The 19,046-nt window shown below is 40.7% G+C and overlaps 1 protein-coding gene across 2 annotated transcripts in view; it reads left to right on the top strand.

Moving 5' to 3' along the window:
* The window catches only part of RCOR1 (REST corepressor 1), a 134,026-nt gene that overhangs the window by 99,008 nt on the left and 15,972 nt on the right, over positions 1-19,046 (top strand). Inside the window, exons 4-8 of one of the 2 annotated variants that reach the window (XM_017961555.3) lie at positions 3,187-3,239; positions 10,819-10,980; positions 11,993-12,111; positions 14,816-14,894; positions 18,576-18,770. In XM_017961555.3, coding sequence (XP_017817044.1) covers positions 3,187-3,239; positions 10,819-10,980; positions 11,993-12,111; positions 14,816-14,894; positions 18,576-18,770 — 608 coding nt within the window. The remainder of the gene's footprint in view (positions 1-3,186; positions 3,240-10,818; positions 10,981-11,992; positions 12,112-14,815; positions 14,895-18,575; positions 18,771-19,046) is intronic. The other variant, XM_017961556.3, reaches the window with a different exon arrangement.

The following is a 19,046-nucleotide window of genomic DNA, read 5'->3' as shown; positions in this document are numbered from 1 at the left end:
GGTCTCGATCTTTTGACCTCGTGATCCGCCCGTCTCGGCCTCCCAAAGTGCTGGGATTACAGGCTTGAGCCACCGCGCCCAGTTAAAAAACAAAAGAGGAGATGAAAATGGAGTAGCATTCAACAAATACTTGTGTGTGTCTTATAATTTGTAGCTAAATCTAGTTGCAGACAGTGGGCACAGGCTTTACAGGCCTTGTTACTGATGTAGCAGGAGGGACTCTGAGGAGATAACATCTGCCCAAGAACCACGGGCAGGACTAACCCCTGTGCTGGGCTACTCCAGGGACTCCTGCATCACTTGTTCAGCCTGTACCTGTGTTTGCTCAAAGATGATGTCACTGGTGATCATACATACATTCCTTACTCAGTTAAGGTAGATAATAGTGTGCTCTCAGACTGGAGATTTTACAGCAGAAGCTTAAGGTTCATTTGTTGTTCATTTACCAAGTATTTATTAAAGGAAGGAACCCTTCGAGCCAGTTTTAAACAAGCAGACCCCCAGAGTTGACCCTCAATTTACCACAGATTGTTTTCGCCTTTTGTCCTTACATATTCCTGAGTGCATCTCATGACCTGGTTTTTAATCAGCTGGCCTGCCGTCTGTTTCTAGGTCTGGTATGCTGCCATTTGCATCTCATCTCCTCCAGTATGAACCCCCACATTACCTGTGTCTCTCTGCAGGGTTCTGGCCAGGTATACAGAACCACCTGTTCAAGCAGCCTCATCTGACGCTTTTTAGAACCTTAGAGCACTTTTATTTGGCATAATCTACCGTATTGTGAAGTAAAAAGCAAGGGACACACTTTGGAGTAATTCCCTGCCCTGCTTTTTTTTTTTTTTTTTTTTTTTTTTTGAGATGAAGTCTTGCTCTGTCACCAAGGCTGGAGTGCAGTGGCACGATCTTGGCTCACTGCAACCTCAGCCTCCCAAGTAGCTGGGACTACAGGCATGCGCCACCATGCTCAGCTGATTTTTGTATGTTTAGTAGAGATGAGGTTTTACCATGTTGGCCAGGGTAGTCTTGATCTCTTGACCTCCCGATCCACCCACTCCAGTCTCCTGAAGTGTTGGGATTACAGGCGTGAGCCACCGCGCCCGGTCTTTGCCCTGCTTTTTAAAATCACCAGTTAGACTTTTGTGATGAAGTATGGTCATTTCATTTGTCATCTGCTGACTTTCAAGTAAGTTGAAATTTTACTGTAATCTGAGTGAAGTAACCAGTTTGTAACTATTTTAAATATTAAAACAAATGGAAAATTAGTGGTTTTATATTAGAATTAATATTGAGCTGCAGTATATAATTAGTTGCTGTTTGAATTAGATAGACTTTTTCTTTTGTCAGTGGAATATTTTCTCCCAATTTTTAGAATACATGCTTCTATAAGAGTTGGAATTCTTTTTCAAAATTGATTTCTGTTTCCTAAATTGGTTGACAGTTCTCCCAGAGCTGGGAGCATGCTTTTGGTATAATCGCATAGCAAACGGAGATGGAGAAGCTCAGACTTGTTAGGACTCCTCTGTTTACTCTTTGTGTCATAGTGGGAAAGTGGATCACTCTGAGCCTGTCTTCTGTAAGTTTGGCCATTGTACCTAGAGAGTAAGATTTAGGAGCCAAGAGGGAATAGGGACTAGTCAGGATTTTACTGCCTACCTTCATACAGTTCTGTACTACTTGATATTTTTTTTAGCTTGTGTTATTATTTTTTTAATTCATAAAGGAAAATCGTGCATGAACATATGGCAGTGCTATTGACTAGTGCATTATTTTTTCTTGTACATTTGGGAAGAAAGATTAGAATATCCTCAGGGAGGAAATTGATTCATCTTTGGGGGTGGCAGCTTCTTCTGGAGGTTGAGTCAATTCGTTTTCCTTGGTATTTTCCATGGTACTTGAAAGCTAGCCACCTTGTATTGGAGGAGTACATATTTGAAAGCAAATACCAAGCACTGGGCCATGTAATCTGTCTCTTCAGAATTTTTTAAAACATAAGAATAGTTTGTTCATTATTCAACCTGAGCTGAGACTAAAAATGACCCCCAATTTCATACTTATTTTTACTGCTAAACATATTGTTTAAAGTAATACTTGTTTGTCGTAGAAAGTTTTAAGTAGAACTAAAGGTTTTGTCTTTCTTTTCCTTTTTTCTTTTTTTGAGACGGAGTCTTGCTCTGTTGCCATGCTGGAGTGCAGTGGTGCAATCTCGGCTCACTACAACCTCTGCCTCCCAGGTTCAAGCGATTCTCCTGCCTCAGCCTCCCAAGTAGCTGGGATTACTGGTGTGTGCCACCACACCCAGCTAATTTTTGTATTTTTAGTAGAGATGGGGTTCTGCCATGTTGGTCAGGTTGCTCTTGAACGCCTGACCTCAAAGTCATCCGCCTGCCTCAGCCTCCCAAAGTACTGGGATTACAGGCGTGAGCCACCACATCTGGCCCTGACTAATTATTTTTAAAAATTATTTGTAGAGACAGGATCTCACTATGTTATCTAGGCTCATCTAGAACTCCAGGCCTCAAAGGATCCTCCCGCCTCAGCTTCCGAAGTGTTAGGATTACAGGCATGAGCCTTTGTTTTTCTCTTTTAAAGAAGACTCATAATCTCATCACCAGGTGATAACTGCTGTTAATATGTCAGAATATTCATTCAGAAGTTTCTCTGTGGGATCAATAACTGTATTATAATGATTCTGTTTTGTTACTGTCTGTTCTTTTAGTCTTGTACATGACAAGTGTATTAGTCTGTTTTTATGCTGTTGGTAAAGACATTCCCAAGACTGGGAAGAAAAGGAGGTTTAATGGACTTACAGTTTCACATGGCTGGGAAGGCCTTACAGTCGTGGTGGAAGGTGAGGAGGAGCAAGTCATGTTTTACATGGATGGCAGCAGGCAAAGAGAGAGAGCTTGTGCAGGGAAACTCCCCTTTTTAAAACCATCAGATCTTGGGAGACTTACTATCAGGAGAATAGCACAGGAAAGACCATCCTCCATGATTCAGTTACCTCCTATTGGGTCCCTCCCACAACACTTGGGAATTGTGGGAGATACAAATCAAGATGAGATTTGGGTGGGGACACAGCCAAACCATATTAGCAGGCCTGAAATATACACGTGTATCAATTCTAGTGGACCATAGGGTGTACTCTGTCCCTCAGTTTGTTTACTGGCGTCTCATCTTGTTTTTCAGTGGACGAATACATTGCCATTGCCAAAGAAAAGCATGGGTACAACATGGAACAGGTAATATCATGGTTTTCTTTCTTTTGCTGTTAAAAATGAGTATTTATAACTAAATAATTTTATTTTTTTCTTCTCTGTATTGAGTAGCAGTGTTTCCTCATTAGCAATTTTTTGGTAATTACTAGTAGTGTTACACAAACTCTGGTCTTCTTTTTCTTGTTCAAGATGAATATTAGAGGACGCTTTGACTTGAAAGGCACATCTGTGCATTTCAGCAGATCTACAGCCTTTAGGACACTGATTACTTAGTGATTACTAAGGAGCTGGATGCTTGAACATAGTGCTTTCTCATGTGAATATGTGATTTTTCATTCTTCTGGTTGTATAATGATGTTTTTTGACGCATGTTTTCACATTCTTACCTGAAGTGTTTTAATATTCACCATTTTGAATAATTTTCAGGTTGTAAATGTTTGATTAAAGTCCCTCCCCTCCCCTCCCATCCCCTCCCTTCACCTCCCCTTCCTTGAGATGGAGTCTCGCTCTGGCAACCAGGCTGGAATGCAATGGTGCATCTCAGCACATTGCAACCTCTGCCTCTGGGGTTCAAGTAATTCTCGTGCCTTGGCCTCCCAAGTTGCTGGGATTACAGGCGCGCACCACCATGCCTGGCTAATTTTTGTATTTTTAGTAGAGAAGGGGCCTCCCAAAGTGTCGGGATTACAGGCGAGAGCCACTGCGCCCGGCCAAGGTTTTCTTTTAAATGTTGTTTGGAATGTACTAATAAGAAATCCACAAGATTTATTTTTCTGCAAAAGTGTGATGATACCTTGTTTCAGCTTTAATGGTTTACTTTAAACACATCAAGTTGGATTAATGCTTTCCATGGCATTAATCTAGATCTTAAAACCTGTAAGTTACTGACATTTCTTATTTTTCTGAATGATGGAAGTTACCAAAAGTTCAGATTATGTGAAATTGTATACTTTCTTTTGGACTTGGCCTTACATTTAATTACTCTATCCTGGTCATTGAAGCTACTTCTAATTATTAGATGATTGCAAAATATACCTGTGTGAATTCTTAAGGATGGTAGTCTTGATCATTTCTCCTTTAAAAATGATCATTAGTGTCCAGGCGCAGTGGCTCACACCTGTAATTCCAGCACTTTGGGAGGCTGAGACGGGCAGATCACGAGGTCAGGAGATCAAGAACACCCTGGCTAACACGGTGAAACCCCATCTCTACTAAAAATACAGAAAAAAAAATTAGCCGGGCGTGGTGGCGGGCGCCTGTAGTCCCAGCTACTCCGGAGGAGTAGGAGAATGGCGTGAAACTGGGAGGCGGAGCTTGCAGTGAGCCGAGATGGTGCCACTGCACTCCAGCCTGGGCGACAGAGCGAGACTCCGTCTCAAAAAATAAATAAATAAAAATAAAAAATAAAAAAAGAGCATTAGCATGAAAATTCCCTATATTATAATTCCAGTGTAAAAATTACCATTAGCAAAGTATTGCTAGATTATCTCATTTTACCTCTTTTGTTGCTTGTTCTATTTCTACCATTTTTCTAAGCTGAGACCTTTATATATCTCATATATAACATATATATATAGTTTTTAAAAGAATAACACAACAATTGTGCTTTCATAAATTACCTTCTTCGTTTATATATTGAGGCAGTAAAGTGTGGTACTTGAAGAGCACAGATCCTAGAACCATGCTGGTTCTGTGACCAGTGGCAAGGAAAGTCAGTGCCTCAGAGAAGACCTTCAGTTTATACTCAGGCTGATCCTCAGCATGGAGGCAAGCCTACAACTAAAAGAAAGCCAAACCTTAGTAAAAACGTAGCAAACCCTGAGGAAGAGTGTGATTATGAGTTACTACGTTATTAGATGTCTAGGTTTTAACAGAAAAATCACAGAGCATACAAAGAAATGGTAAATTATGCCCATTCGGTAGAAAAAAATTGATCAACAGAAACTGTCCCTGGGAAAAGACCTTAGTGGCAGATCTACTAGGCAAAGATTTTAATACAACTATCTTAAAGATATTTTTAAAGAACTAATAGAAGATACAGAAAAAGTCAAGAAAATGATGTATGAACAAATGGAAATAACAGTAAGGAAATGGAAAACCTAAAAGGAAACCAAATTGAAATTCTAGAGCTTAAACACTTGAAATGAAAAATTAACTAGACATGCTCAAAGGCGGATTTGAAGAGTCCCAAGAAAGAATAAGAAAGAACGTGAAGAAAGGACAGTGGCAATGATTCAAGTCTGAGCAGCCAGATGAGAAAAGATTGAAGAGTAACCAGAGCCTAAGGTACCCTAGGAACACACTGGGTGGACTAACATATGTATGTGAAAGTTGCATAAGGGGTAAGAGAAAGAGATAGGAACAGAGAAATTATTTGAAGACATAGGGGCCAAAAACTTCACAAATTTGATGAAAGACGTGAATATAAACATCCAAGAAACTCAGTGAACTCCAGGTAGGATAAACTCAAACTCACCAAAGCACATAATGAAACTTCGAAGAGAGAGAGAATCTTGATAGCAGCAAGAGAGAACTAACCTATTACATATAAGGGATCCTGAATAAGCTTGTTAGGGTATTTCTTGTCAAAACCTTTGGAAGCCAGAGGAAGTGGGCTAATATATTCAAAGCAGCAAGAGAAGAAAACTGTCAACTAAGAATTCTGTATCTGAGAAAATGCTTTCAAAAGTAAAGGGGAGAAATGAGGATATTCTCAATTAAAAGCTGCTGGAGAGTCTCTCTGAAGAGGCCATACAATCCTGTATTAAGTTCATGTGTTAGATTTACTTTTCCAAAAAATTGTATGTAAAAATAATACGAAACAAAAACCCTTCTGGGGTTATTTATTTATTTATTTATTTGGGAGACAGAGTCTCACTCTGTCACCCAGGCTGGAGTGCAGTGAAGCAATCTTGGCTCACGGCAAGCTCTGCCTCCCGGGTTCACGCCATTCTCCTGCCTCAGCCTCCCGAGTAGCTGACACTACAGGTGCCCGCCACCGCACCCAGCTATTTTTTTTTTAATTTTTAAAAATTTTTAGTAGAGACGGGGTTTCACCGTGTTAGCCAGGATGGTCTCGATCTCCTGACCCCGCGATCCGCCCGTCTCGGCCTCCCAAAGTGCTGAGATTACAGGCATGAGCCACCGTGCCTGGCCTTGTTTTATTTTTTTGAGACGGAGTCTCGCTGTGTCACCTAGGCTGTAGGGCAGTGGTGTGATCTCGGCTCATGGCAACCTCCGCCTCTCGGGTTCAAACGATTCTCCTGCCTCAGCCTCTTGAGTAGCTGGGATTACAGGTGCCCGCCACCATGCCTGGCTAATTTTTGTATTTTTAGTAGAGACGGGGTTTCACCATGTTGGTCAGGCTGGTCTCGAACTCCTGACCTCATGATCCACCCACATCGGCCTCCCAAAGTGCTGGGATTACAGGCGTGAGCCACCGCGCCCAGCCCCCTTCTGGAATTTTTGGTAGCAGTTGAAGTAGTCCCACATGTGGTCTTCAGAAAATAAGCCATTCTATCCTAGACAACATGGCAAAATCCTGTCTCTAGAAAAAATTAAAATCGGCCAGACATGGTGGTATGTGTCTGTGGTCCTAGCTACTTGAGAGGATGAGGTGGGAGGGTTAGTTGAGCCCAGGAGGTTGAAACCAGCGTGGGCAATATAGTGACACTTCATCTCTATAAAAAATTTAAAAATCACCTAAATGTGGTAGTGGGTGCCTGTAGTCTCAGCTACTCTGGAGGCTGAGATGGGAAGATCGCTTGAGCCTGGGAGGCAGAGGTTGCAGTGAGCCAAGATCATGTCATTGCACTCTAGATCACAACTCTGTATCAACAACAACAAAAAAATAAAAATAAAAAAAGGAAAAGAAGCCATTCCTCACACCAACATGGGATAAACTTCTTGACCTCTAAGGGGTAGGATTGCATCCTGCTATGGGTTTTCGAATCCCTCCCCTACCTTGTTTTGTGGCAGTGAAATGCCTCTTGATCATGTCCAAATATGTCTTTCACTGACTGATTTCTAAATCGTGTTCTAATTGCTTGGCTCTGCCATGTGGACCCAGTATTCATTTTGAGCATAACTGTACTAAATCTTTCTTTCAAGATCAGTGTAATAAAGGCCTAATGTGCAATTTAAAATAAATAAAAACTTGTGTCTTTTTGTTTGTTTTGTTTTGAGACAAGGTCTTGCTCTGTTACCCATGCTGGAGTGCAGTGGTGTGATCATAGCTCACTGCAGCCTCTAACCCCTGGGCTGAGTCAAGCAGTCCTCCTGCCTCAGCCCCTCAAGTAGCTGCAATTACAGGCGTGCACCACCATGCCTGGCTAACTTGTTGTTTGTTTGTTTTTCGTAGATTCATGGTCTTGCTACGTTCCCCAGGCTGGTCTCCAACTTCTGAGCTCAAGTGATCCTCTCACCTCGGCCTCCCAGAGTGCTGAGGTTATAGGTGTGAGCGACAATGCCCAGCCTCAGAAAATAGTTATAGAATATATACACAATGAAATGGAAAGAAATTTAAATCTTTCACTATAAATAATCAACAAAACATAAAAATGAGACTGGACGTGGTGGCTCACACCTATAATCCCAGCTCTTCGGGCAGATCACTTGAGCTCAGGAGTTGGAGACCAACCTAGGCAACATGGCGAAACCCTGTCTCTACAAAAAAAAATTAGCTGCACATGGTGGCATGCACCTGTAGTCCCAGCTGCCCAGGAGGCTGAATCAGGAGAATTGCTTAAGCCTGGAAGGGAGAAGGTTGCAGTGAGCCAAGATCATGCCATTGCTCCTCCAGCCTGAGCAATGAGAGTGAAACCCTGTCTTTAAAAAAAACAAAAAAAAACTAAAAAGACAGTAATTCAGGAAATGAAGGACATAAAAAGCTTTAAGGAGTATATGAAACAAATAGCCAAATGACAAAAGTTCCTCCTTATCAGTAATTACTTTAAATATAAATGGATTAAACTTTCCAAAGCACAGAGATTGTCAGAATGGGTAAAAAATACAGAATCCCACTATATACAAGAGGTTTACATTAGCTCCGAAGACACAGTTTTAAAGTGAAAGGGTGGAAAATGGTATCCCATGCAAGTAGTAACCAAAAGAAAGCAGGAGTGATTATAATAATATCAGTCAAAATAGACTTTAAATTAAAAAAGGTTATAAGAGACAAGGACATTCACTGTTGGTGAGAATGTAAAATGGTACACCCGGTGGGGAAAACAGGATGGCAGCTCCTTAAAAAATTAAAAATAGAATTACCATATTATCCACCAATTCTACTTCTGGCCAAAGTGGGTAGATCAGTTGAGCCCAGGAGTTCAAGACCAGCCTGGGCAACATGGCAAAATCCTGTCTCTACAAAAAGTACAAGAAATTTGGCTGGGAATGGTGACTCACGCCTGTAATCCCAGCGCTTTGGGAGGCCGAGGCGGGCGGATCGCGAGGTCAGGAGATCACGACCATCCTGGCCAACATGGTGAAACCCCATCTCTACTAAAAATAAAAAAAAAAAAGTTAGCCGGACGTGGCGGCAGGCGCCTGTAGTCCCAGCCACTCAGGAGGCTGAGGCAGGAGAATGGCGTGAACCCGGGAGGCGGAGCTTGCAGTAAGCCGAGATCGCGCCACTGCACTCCAGCCTGAGCAACAGAGCGAGACTCCATCTCCAAAAAAAAAAAAAGAAAAAAAAAAAAAAGAAATTAGCCAGGTGTGGTGGCATGTGCCTGTAATCCCAGCTACTTGGGAGGCTGAGGCAATCAAGGATGATCACCTGGCCCTAGGAGGTGGAGGTTGCAGTGAGTACCACTGCACTCTGGCCTGCGTGACAGAGCCAGACTCTGCCTCAAATAATAATAATAATAATAGTAATAATAAATTAAAACAATTTTTTTTGAGACAGAGTTTCGCTCTTGTCACCCGGGCTGGAGTGCAATGGCATGATCTTGACTCACCACTGCAACCTCCACCTCCCAGGTTCAAGTGATTATCTTGCCTCAGCCTCCCGAGTAGCTGGGATTATAAGCGCAAGCCACCACACTTGGCTAATTTTTGTGTTTTTAGTAGAGATGGGGTTTCGCTATGTTGGCCAGGCTGATCTTGAACTCCTGACCTCAGGTGATTTGTCCACCTCAGCCTCCCAAAGTGCTGGGATTACTGGCATGAGCGACCACACCCGATCAATAATAATAATAGTCTTAAAGACAGAAAGTCGAATGATAGTTGTCAGGGGCTGGGGATTGGGAGGAATAGGGAGAGGGAATAGGAACTGTTGTTTAATGGGTACAGAGTTTCCCTATTACAAGTTGAAAAGAGCTCTGGAGATGGATATTGGGATGATTGTACAACATTATGAATGTATTCAATACTACTGAGCTGTTCACTTGGATGGTTAGGTGGATAAAATTTATGTTTTTTTTTTTTCTTTTTTTTTTTTGAGACGGAATCTCGCTCTGTTGCCCAGGCTGGAGTGCAGTGGCGCGATCTCGGCTCACTGTAACCTATGCCTCCCTGGTTCAAGTGATTCTCCTGCCTCAGCCTCCTGAATAGCTAGGATTACAGGCATGCGCTACCACACTCAGTTAATTTTTTGTATTTTTAGTAGAGTCTTTTGTAGAGGTTTTCGTCATGTTGACCAGGCTGCTCTCAAACTCCTGACTTCATGTGATCCACCTACCTCAGCCTCCCAAAGTGCTGGGATTACAGGTGTGAGCCACCGCGCCTGGCCGAAATCAAGTTTCTATTAGAAAAATGGAGTAACAGTAATAAATCCTCCCTCCCTCCCTTGACGAGTCTCTGTCACCCAAGCTGGAACAACCTCTGCCTCCCAGGTTCAAGTGATTCTCCTACCTCAGCCTTCTGAATTGGTGGGACTACAGGCATGCGCCACTATGCCCAGCTAATTTTTTTTGAATTTTTAGTAGAGAGAGGGTTTCACCATGTTGGCCAGGCTAGTCTTGAACTCCTGATCTCATGTGATCCACCTACCTCGGCCTCCCAAAGTGCTGGGATTACAGGTGTGAGCCACCGCGCCCAGCCAGTTTCTAAGGAGTGAAAGCCAGTATTCATTTTTCATTTCATCTCTTTATGTTCATGCTAATTTTTAACTATTTTAGAATAATTGTTTTGTAGATAGTTTCTCTGTGACCACTTCCCTGATGATACCTATGTTGCCATACCTAACAAGTATCACCTTCCCTTGTTGCTGTACCTAACAAGTTATCACCATCCTGAATTGTATACTTATCGTTTCCAAGAAAAATATTTTTATTGTATGTGTAATTTCCAATTAAAATATACTGTATTTTGTTTGAAAATTAAATAATTTATTTAAATTGCTTCACTCTTTCTTGATACTTATACCTATATTAAAAGACATACCTATAATAAAAATTACATCACCTGAAAAAAAAAGTATGTTGTGTGTATGTTACCACAATTATAAAGAATAGCAAAAGGGGCATCTGACAGTGTCTGCCACTTAGCACTGTATATGAGTGAGTTTGTCTAAATATGAAGTAGTTCTCACTTTTCTTTTTTTGTTCTCATTTCCATTTTCATTGTTTTTTTATGTAAAATTTCACTGATATGATTTTTGTAGGCTCTTGGGATGCTCTTCTGGCATAAACATAATATCGAAAAGTCATTGGCTGATTTGCCCAACTTTACCCCTTTCCCAGATGAGTGGACTGTGGAAGATAAAGTCTTATTTGAGCAAGCCTTTAGTTTTCATGGGAAAACTTTTCATAGAATCCAACAAATGGTAAGTAGATGAGACCACTGAGTTCTAACTAGTTTTTTCTCTTAGCTACTCTCTTCTGCAGCATACTTGAGATAGGGATATCATACTCAAACATAAATATTCCCATTTTTGATAAAGTTCCCCTTTCGAAGATTCAGCTTAGTACGTGCTGCTCTGTGGATAGGAGTTTTCCAGTTATAGGAGTAAAGCACTTCTAGCACTTCCCATCCTGTCATCTGTGATTGGACCCTCCCCACCCGCCCCAGTCCCTCTTGTTGGGACTCCCAAAAGATTAGACCCATACGAAGGATCTTTTTTTTTTTTTTTTTTAAAGACGGAGTCTCGCTCTGTCACCAGGCTGGAGTACAGTGGCGCGATCTTGGCTCACTGCAGCCTCCACCTCCCGAGTTCAAGCAATTCTCGTGCCTCAGTCTCCTGAGTAACTGGGACTACAGGCGCATGCCACCACGCCCGGCTGATTTTTTGTATCTTTAGTAGAGACAGGGTTTCACCATATTAGCCAGAATGGTCTCAATCTTCTGACCTCATGATCTGCCCGCCTCAGCCTCCGAAAGTGCTGGGATTACAGGTGTGAGCCACCGCGCCCAGCACAAAAGATCTTTCATGGTTATCTGAGGTGGTGCCTCAAGGGGCTCTGTCTGCTTGGGAACAGCTGACTTATCATTTACATTCTGGAAAGCTCTTTGGTAGATTCCTACTTAAAAGCTTACTGACATTTGCATTAAGTGTTAAAATGAATTTTTAAAAAATAAACTAAGTTTTATTTAAGGACATTGGGTGTGTGAAAACTCTTGATTCATCTTGAACTGGTTTTCATTGACTAAGTTTCACTTACAAACTTCAGTAATTTAAAATGTCTATTGATAAGAATCCGTTTATCAATTTTTTCTTATCAGAAAAAAGGGCTATGGCTTCAGACATAGAAGAGTGATCCTTATTAAAGGTACCTAAACATTTGATTTTTCAAGATTACTTTTATATTCAAATAAACCAACTCATTTTTTATGTTTAGCTTCCTGATAAATCTATAGCAAGTCTGGTAAAATTTTACTATTCTTGGAAGAAGACAAGGACTAAAACTAGTGTGATGGATCGCCATGCCCGGAAACAAAAACGGGAGCGGGAGGAGAGGTGAGCACGTGGCTGGGGTGTTGTCTAACCACTTAGGGGACTATCTGAGAGCCCCAGATACACAAAGGCAAGGCAGAATGACTGGTTTTCTCCCCGTGCCTTCCCGGTGGAACTGCATGTTCATGAGATGTATTGGAGTGTGTTACATTATTCAGGGATTTTTTCTCACCACTCTTTCCCTGCAGTCAGTGAACTTCCATTTTGAGTCAGTTAACTTTGACCCATTTTTTTTCCTGCCCCTTTAGAAGGGGTGGCTCCTTTTAATAAAAAAGAATCTTTTATTTTGTAGTTTGAGGTTTAATATGGCATATTTTACAAGATTCATTTGGTGTGTTTTTACCTTCGTCATGTGGAAACAAAAATACAACAATACAATTTAGAGTTGCTTCTTCTTTTTTTGACCATCTGTTTTTTGTGTGTGAATGAGAAAGAGAAACATTTTATGATTTTTTTATTTTTTATTTTTTTTTTGAGACAAGTCTTGCTCTGTCGCCCAGGCTGGAGTGCAGTGGCGCGATCTCGGCTCACTGCAAGCTCCGCCTTTCTGCAAGCTCCCAGGTTCACGCCATTCTCCTGCTTCAGCCTCCCAAGTAGCTGGGACTACAGGCACCCACCACCTTGCCTGGCTAATTTTTTTGGATTTTTAGTAGAGACGGGATTTCACCATGTTAGCCAGGATGGTCTCAATGTCCTGACCTCGTGATCCGCCCACCTCAGCCTCCCAAAGTGTTGGGATTACAGGCTTCAGCCACCGCGCCCGGCCTATAATTTCTTAATAAGGATGTTAGTTTTAAGGATAGCTTAGTATGGAGAATACTTCCTAACCATCACTTCCTCAGTCTTGTATGTAGCTTAGAGAAGTGGAAATGGCCAGCTCACACTCAGAAATGGGTTCTAGTCTCAGCTCTGAAGATTCCACTTACATGCCACAGGCTACACTGGGATGTTTAAGGTCTTTCATTTATTTTTTAACATAGTAAAATTGTACATACAGGCAGGTGAGTTCAACTTGTTTTCCTTAACTCTATAATGAAGATGTTTGAAGTCCAGAAGGCAGCACGCAGACCTAATGGTTTTCTTGTTAAAGTGGTGAGAGATATAGGTAGGTTTTAAAAAAATCCTATTTTCCACATTTCCTGTCATATTTTTATCAATAATAAAAAAAAAATCAAAGGAGGATGAAATACACGGTCCCCGGCGTCCCATCTCAGGATGGAATTTTATCATTTCAAATGAAAAAGTAACATGTGAGAGCACATTGAAAGTTGAGTATCACTTTTGGAGAATTCAAACCTCTTGGCCCAAGTATAAATTGAGAGTGATGTTAGGAACATCTCCAAAGCTCTTTTCAATTGTAAGAGCCTATAAAATTATTGACTATGATACATCTGCATATTTTTGCCTCCGACTTACATACTAGTAGGTCTATTTAGGGATGAGTGCTCTTATCAATTTTTAATGAAGCTTTTTCATTTCCCTAGTTTACTGTCTGTATAGTAAGTCTGTTACTACAAGCAGGTGCAGTTTACTAAACAGCAATCAAAATTAAATAATACAGAATGGGATTGGATATCCTTGAGTATGAAATAAGAATACCTGCCAACACTTCCATTCTTACTCCCTGGAAGCTTGCTTGCTTTCTTTCTTTTTTTACATTACTTGGCCCTGATGGGGCCAAAAACAGCTCTGCCTCCACCTCCCATGTGCACCTTAACCACTTTTGGGATGCAGGGATGGAGATGCTGCAGCAGCACGTGATAAATTGTTGACTTTCTAACAGGACTTGCCTGTGAAAGTCGTGGCAGGAACTGGGACAAAATTCCCTTACCGAAGGCTCTTTCTTCTTGTGGACACTCTTTCCTCAGCTAGAGCTTCCTGCTACCTTGGTGGAGGATGGGGAGGAGGTGGCGCATAGTGGGCATGGTCTCCTGGGATGGATTCCAGAGCAGTGCGAGGTGGGCAAACTGGGGCAGGCTACTTGACTTCTGTAGACTTAGTTTTCTCATGTTTTACAGTTGCGTTCCTACCTACACCGGGACTTTTCTTGTTTGTTTGTTTTAAATTTAATGAAATACTGAATTAAATTAAATTGAAATTGAAATTAAATAAAATACTACATTCAGGATATTACAAAAAGCATTTGAAGTATATACCAATGTAAGTTTTCTTTTTAAAATTAAACTTAATTTTAAAACATTGGTTGTCCAGGACACTAGAAAAGCCTCAGACTTTGTGTGGCCTTGGGTAGAAAGATGGTACTTGAAAAAGGATTTTTTACTTGTTGTCAGGTTTGTTTCAATGCAGTGGAAATTTATTCTCCATAATTTCTCAGTTTTGTTTAGTAATCATATCCTAGTCCTCAATAGATAATTATGGGAAAATAACATGTAAATGCATTTTCAATTTGATATTTTCAGTTTACAAATATAGAGCAATCATGTTTTCGATCTGGATTGGGAAGTTAGGAATCTATTTTAGTAGTTTTTCATCATTTAGACTGAAAGAACTATGGAGTTGGTATTCTGTTTCAATTACAAAGATGTTTTTATCTCAGCAGCCTGAAAACATACTAATTTTATATTAAATCAATTATTGTTTATATTTGGTAAAATTAGTACAAAATTTTCAGTTAAATCAATTTATTGTTTGTATTTGGTAAAATTAGTACAAAATAACCATTCAATAACTTGTTCTTGCCTTCCAGTGAGGATGAACTGGAAGAAACAAATGGAAATAATCCCATTGACATTGAGGTTGATCAAAACAAGGAAAGCAAAAAGGAGGTATTTTTTCCCCCTAGTATTGTTTAGACGAATACGTTTTATTACTAGTTTCATAAATAAAACATTCCTCTTGCTTGTTTTACTTAATATATTAAGTGCTATGTGGAAAGCAGCATGACTGTTTTTTCAACAATACTGTCTTTGCTTTGTAGATTGTATAATTTTGTTTGCCAATAGATATGAATAAAGGAAGCCTTAAAGGAGAGAAAATAGCACTAATGAGTAATGATGTTCTCTAGGACAGCAGTCCTTACTGACTTTCTTCATAAACCATTAGCTCAGTAGGCTAGCAAGTGGTCTGGTGAATTCCAGGCAGGCTTAGGGTCTCCATTCACACTATAGCTGCCCCAGCATCTGCCCATCCTAGGCACCCATGCCGTGCCTGGGGTGACTGCAGGGAGCTGGCAGGGACTCAGCACAGCCCTCCTGTTACTCAGAAGCAATAATTTGGTTACACCAGGGTGAGCCAGGACCATCCTCTCTCACATGGTGACTGTTTCATCTCATCACTTAAAAAAATAATTATACAAGAGATTGTAGTTTCTGGATTCAGGGGGCTCGCGAACCCCTACAATTGCATGTAACTTTTACATAGGTTCATAGAGGTATTTTTCTGAAGACACAGTCTATAGTTTCAATAAAATTTCTCAGAGAGTTCTCTCTCTCTGCTCCAAATTATAAGAACAGTTATTTTATTTTATTTTTTATTTTTTATTTTTTTTTTTGAGACGGAGTCTCGCTCTGTCGCCCAGGCTGGAGTGCAGTGGTGCGATCTCAGCTCACTGCAAGCTCCGCCTCCCGGCTTCACGCGATTCTCCTGCCTCAGCCTCCCGAGTAGCTGGGACTACAGGCGCCGCCACCACGCCCGGCTAGTTTTTTTTGTGTTTTTTAGTAGAGACGGGGTTTCACCCTGTTAGACAGGATAGTCTCCATCTCCTGACCTCGTGATCCGCCTGTCTCGGCCTCCCAAAGTGCTGGGATTACAGGCTTGAGCCACCGCGCCCAGCCAGTTATTTTAAGCCTGTAAAAACAGAAGGGTCTAAATTTATCTAAACTTTAAAATGACATCAGTAATATATGCTTCTTATAGACAAGGTAGGAAATACAGCCAACTGAAAGAAGAAAATTAAAGCAATTTATATTATTATTATTCATAATCACTGTCAACCTTTTGGTGACTTTTTCCTGAGAACTCTCAGTAAAATGTATATTCTTAATTCTGAATCTAGTCACTTTTTGGAAATAATAGAATGGGAGCTTTGTAATTTTTCGAACCTTTTAAAATTTACTCTACCTTGGTTTTTTTTTTTTTTTTTCTTTTTTGAGACAGGGTCTTCTGTGTCACCCAGGCTGGAATGCAGTGGCACCGTGACTCACTGCAGCCGCCAACTCCTGGGCTCAAGCAGTCCTTCCACTATGGCCTCCCAAAGTGCTGGGATAACAGGCATGAGCCATCCCCAGCCCAGCCCCTTGATTTTTTTTTTTTTTTTTTTTTTTGAGACGCAGTCTCACTCTGTTGCCCAGGCTGGAGTGCAGTAGTATGATCTTGGCTCACTGCAACCCTTGCCTCCCAGGTTCAAGTGATTCTCCTGCCTCAGCCTCCCGAGTAGCTGGTATTACAGGCACATGCCACCATACCCTGCTAGTTTTTTTTGACTTTTAGTAGAGATGGGGTTTCACCATGTTGGTCAGGCTGGACCTTGAATTTTTTTTTATGTCAAATATATTTGTATACATAGCTATATATTATTCTGTCACATGAATGTTTCATAATTGAGTTACCTTATTCTATGTGGATTTCCCAGTTGTTTATTCTTCCTGTTTTTTGCTTTTATAAACAATGCTGGATTGATTGATTCTCACATAACTCAATATTTGTGCTTGTAGGTTTTTTTTTTTTATTAGAACTAATTCCTGGAAGTTGAATTGTTGAGTCAGCGTGTTCTAGATATATATATTGTTGAGGCGTTTTTTGGTTATATATCACCAAATTGGAAATTGGTCATTTTTTTTGCGCGTAATTTATATGAATGCCCAGATAAGATCCTGAGGGTTAGCTAAATTAGATTCTTTGGGAAATCATATTGTAGTTGGAGTTTTTATTAAGCTTTGTTTTGATGTATTGCTATTTACCAGGTTTTTCAGTGGCACATTTTAAATGAGAGAAAACACTTGATTTCATACAATTTTTATAATTCCTGTTTATATAATGTTATTTCTGATTCAGAAAGAAAATGGCTAAATCATAGTTTCTTTTTTTTGGGATGGAGTCTTGCTCTGTCCCCCAGGCTGGAGTGCAGTGGTCCGATCTCAGCTCACTGCAACCTCTGCCTCCTGGGTTCAAGCAATTCTCTGCTTCAGCCTTCCAAGTAGCTGGGATTACAGGGGCCCACCACCACACCTGATTAATTTTTGTATTTTTACTGGAGACGGGGTTTCACCATCTTGGCCAGGCTAGTCTTGAACTTCTGACCTCAAGTGATCCACCTGCCTCGGCCTCCCAAAGTGCTGAGATTACAGCCGTGAGCCACCACACCTGGCCCATCATAGTTTCTTTTTTTGTTTGTTTTTTTTCTTTTTTTGAGAGGAGTCACGCTTTGTCACCCAGCCTGGAGTGCGGTGATGCGATCTCATCTCACTGCAAGCTCCGCCTCCCGGGTTCATGCCGTTCTCCTGCCTCAGCCTCCCAAGTAGCTGGGACTACAGACACCTGCCACCACACCCGGCTAATTTTTTGTATTTTTACTAGAGACGGGGTTTCACCGTGTTAGCCAGGATGGTCTCGATCTCCTGACCTCGTGATCCGCCCGCCTGGGCCTCCCAAAGTGCTGGGATTACAGGTGTGAGCCACCGCGCCCAGCCGCCTGGCCCATAGTTTCTTTTAAGTGTTAAAATGATACTAGAACAGACATAGTCAGTTGGTGATCTTTATTAAACATCATGGTCCCATACAGAGCACAGTTTATTGCCTACTAATATTTTTGTATTACCCGCTTGTTGAAGAAATTAATCTCTACCATGATAGTTTTGCAGTGTCTTTAGCTCAGTCTTTTAAAATACGAAGCAGAAAGTCATATTTTCAGCTTTTTCAGTGAATGCTAATGCACTAACAAGATGAAATTATGAGCAATTATAAATCTTCTTGTTCTTAAAATGGTTACCAGTAAATTATATTCTTTAACTTGACAAGATTTTACTGTTTCATTTCTGAAGGTTTTGGTTTTACAGAAGTTAATAGCCGTCATGCATTTTTAAATGAGAAGGTATATTATTTTAGAGTAAGTCATATAAGTTGCCCTAAAAATTGTGTTCTCCAAAAATGTGTATAAAAAGCCATAATTTCATGTAGATAAATACAGATGTGTGTGTGGCCACAAAACTCACTAGCAGAGAATACAGATATTTTTTTAGGAAGCCAAGAATTCTTATTTTCATTGGCTTAAAATGATAGAGTAAGGAAGTATTTGTACAAGGAGGAATGGAACACAGTTTCATTGTGTTTAGTCAAAACTCCATAGCCCAAATTCTGCCTGTGGACTGCCTGTTAGAATTTGTAGATCTCATTTGGTTCTGATAGGGCATGGTATTTGTCTTAGATTGTTTTGGTGCCATGCTAAGGAAATAAATACGTTTATTGACTTTTTTTTTAAGTTTCATTTATCACATATGTATATCATGCAGGTGCCCCCTACTGAGACAGTTCCTCAGGTCAAAAAAGAAAAACATAGCACACAAGCTAAAAATAGAGCAAAAAGGAAACCTCCTAAAGGAATGTTTCTTTCTCAAGAAGATGTGGAGGCTGTTTCTGCCAATGCCACTGCTGCTACCACGGTGCTGAGACAACTAGACATGGAACTAGTTTCAGTCAAACGACAGGTACTCCTAAGCCGGGTCTTGGATGTAAAAGAGTTAATCAGCACTTTAGAGGTGTTTCTGTTATTCATATATGTGAACGTTCTCTTTCCATAAATCTCAAAGGAGCATTCTGTTTCTAAGGAATTGGACAGATCTTGAGTACTAGCCCATTGATTTTTTTTTCTTTTTAATGAACACATAAATTGAAGTGGATGGATATAGTGTCATCTGAAAGTATTTCTGAAGTACATAGGAAAGCATATGAATATCATATTTATATTATATATGTGTCTGTGT

Source organism: Papio anubis, chromosome 7 (assembly GCF_008728515.1).
Source record: "Papio anubis isolate 15944 chromosome 7, Panubis1.0, whole genome shotgun sequence".
In the NCBI taxonomy this organism is placed as follows: domain Eukaryota; kingdom Metazoa; phylum Chordata; class Mammalia; order Primates; family Cercopithecidae; genus Papio; species Papio anubis.
This window is presented reverse-complemented; position numbering and strand designations above follow the sequence as displayed.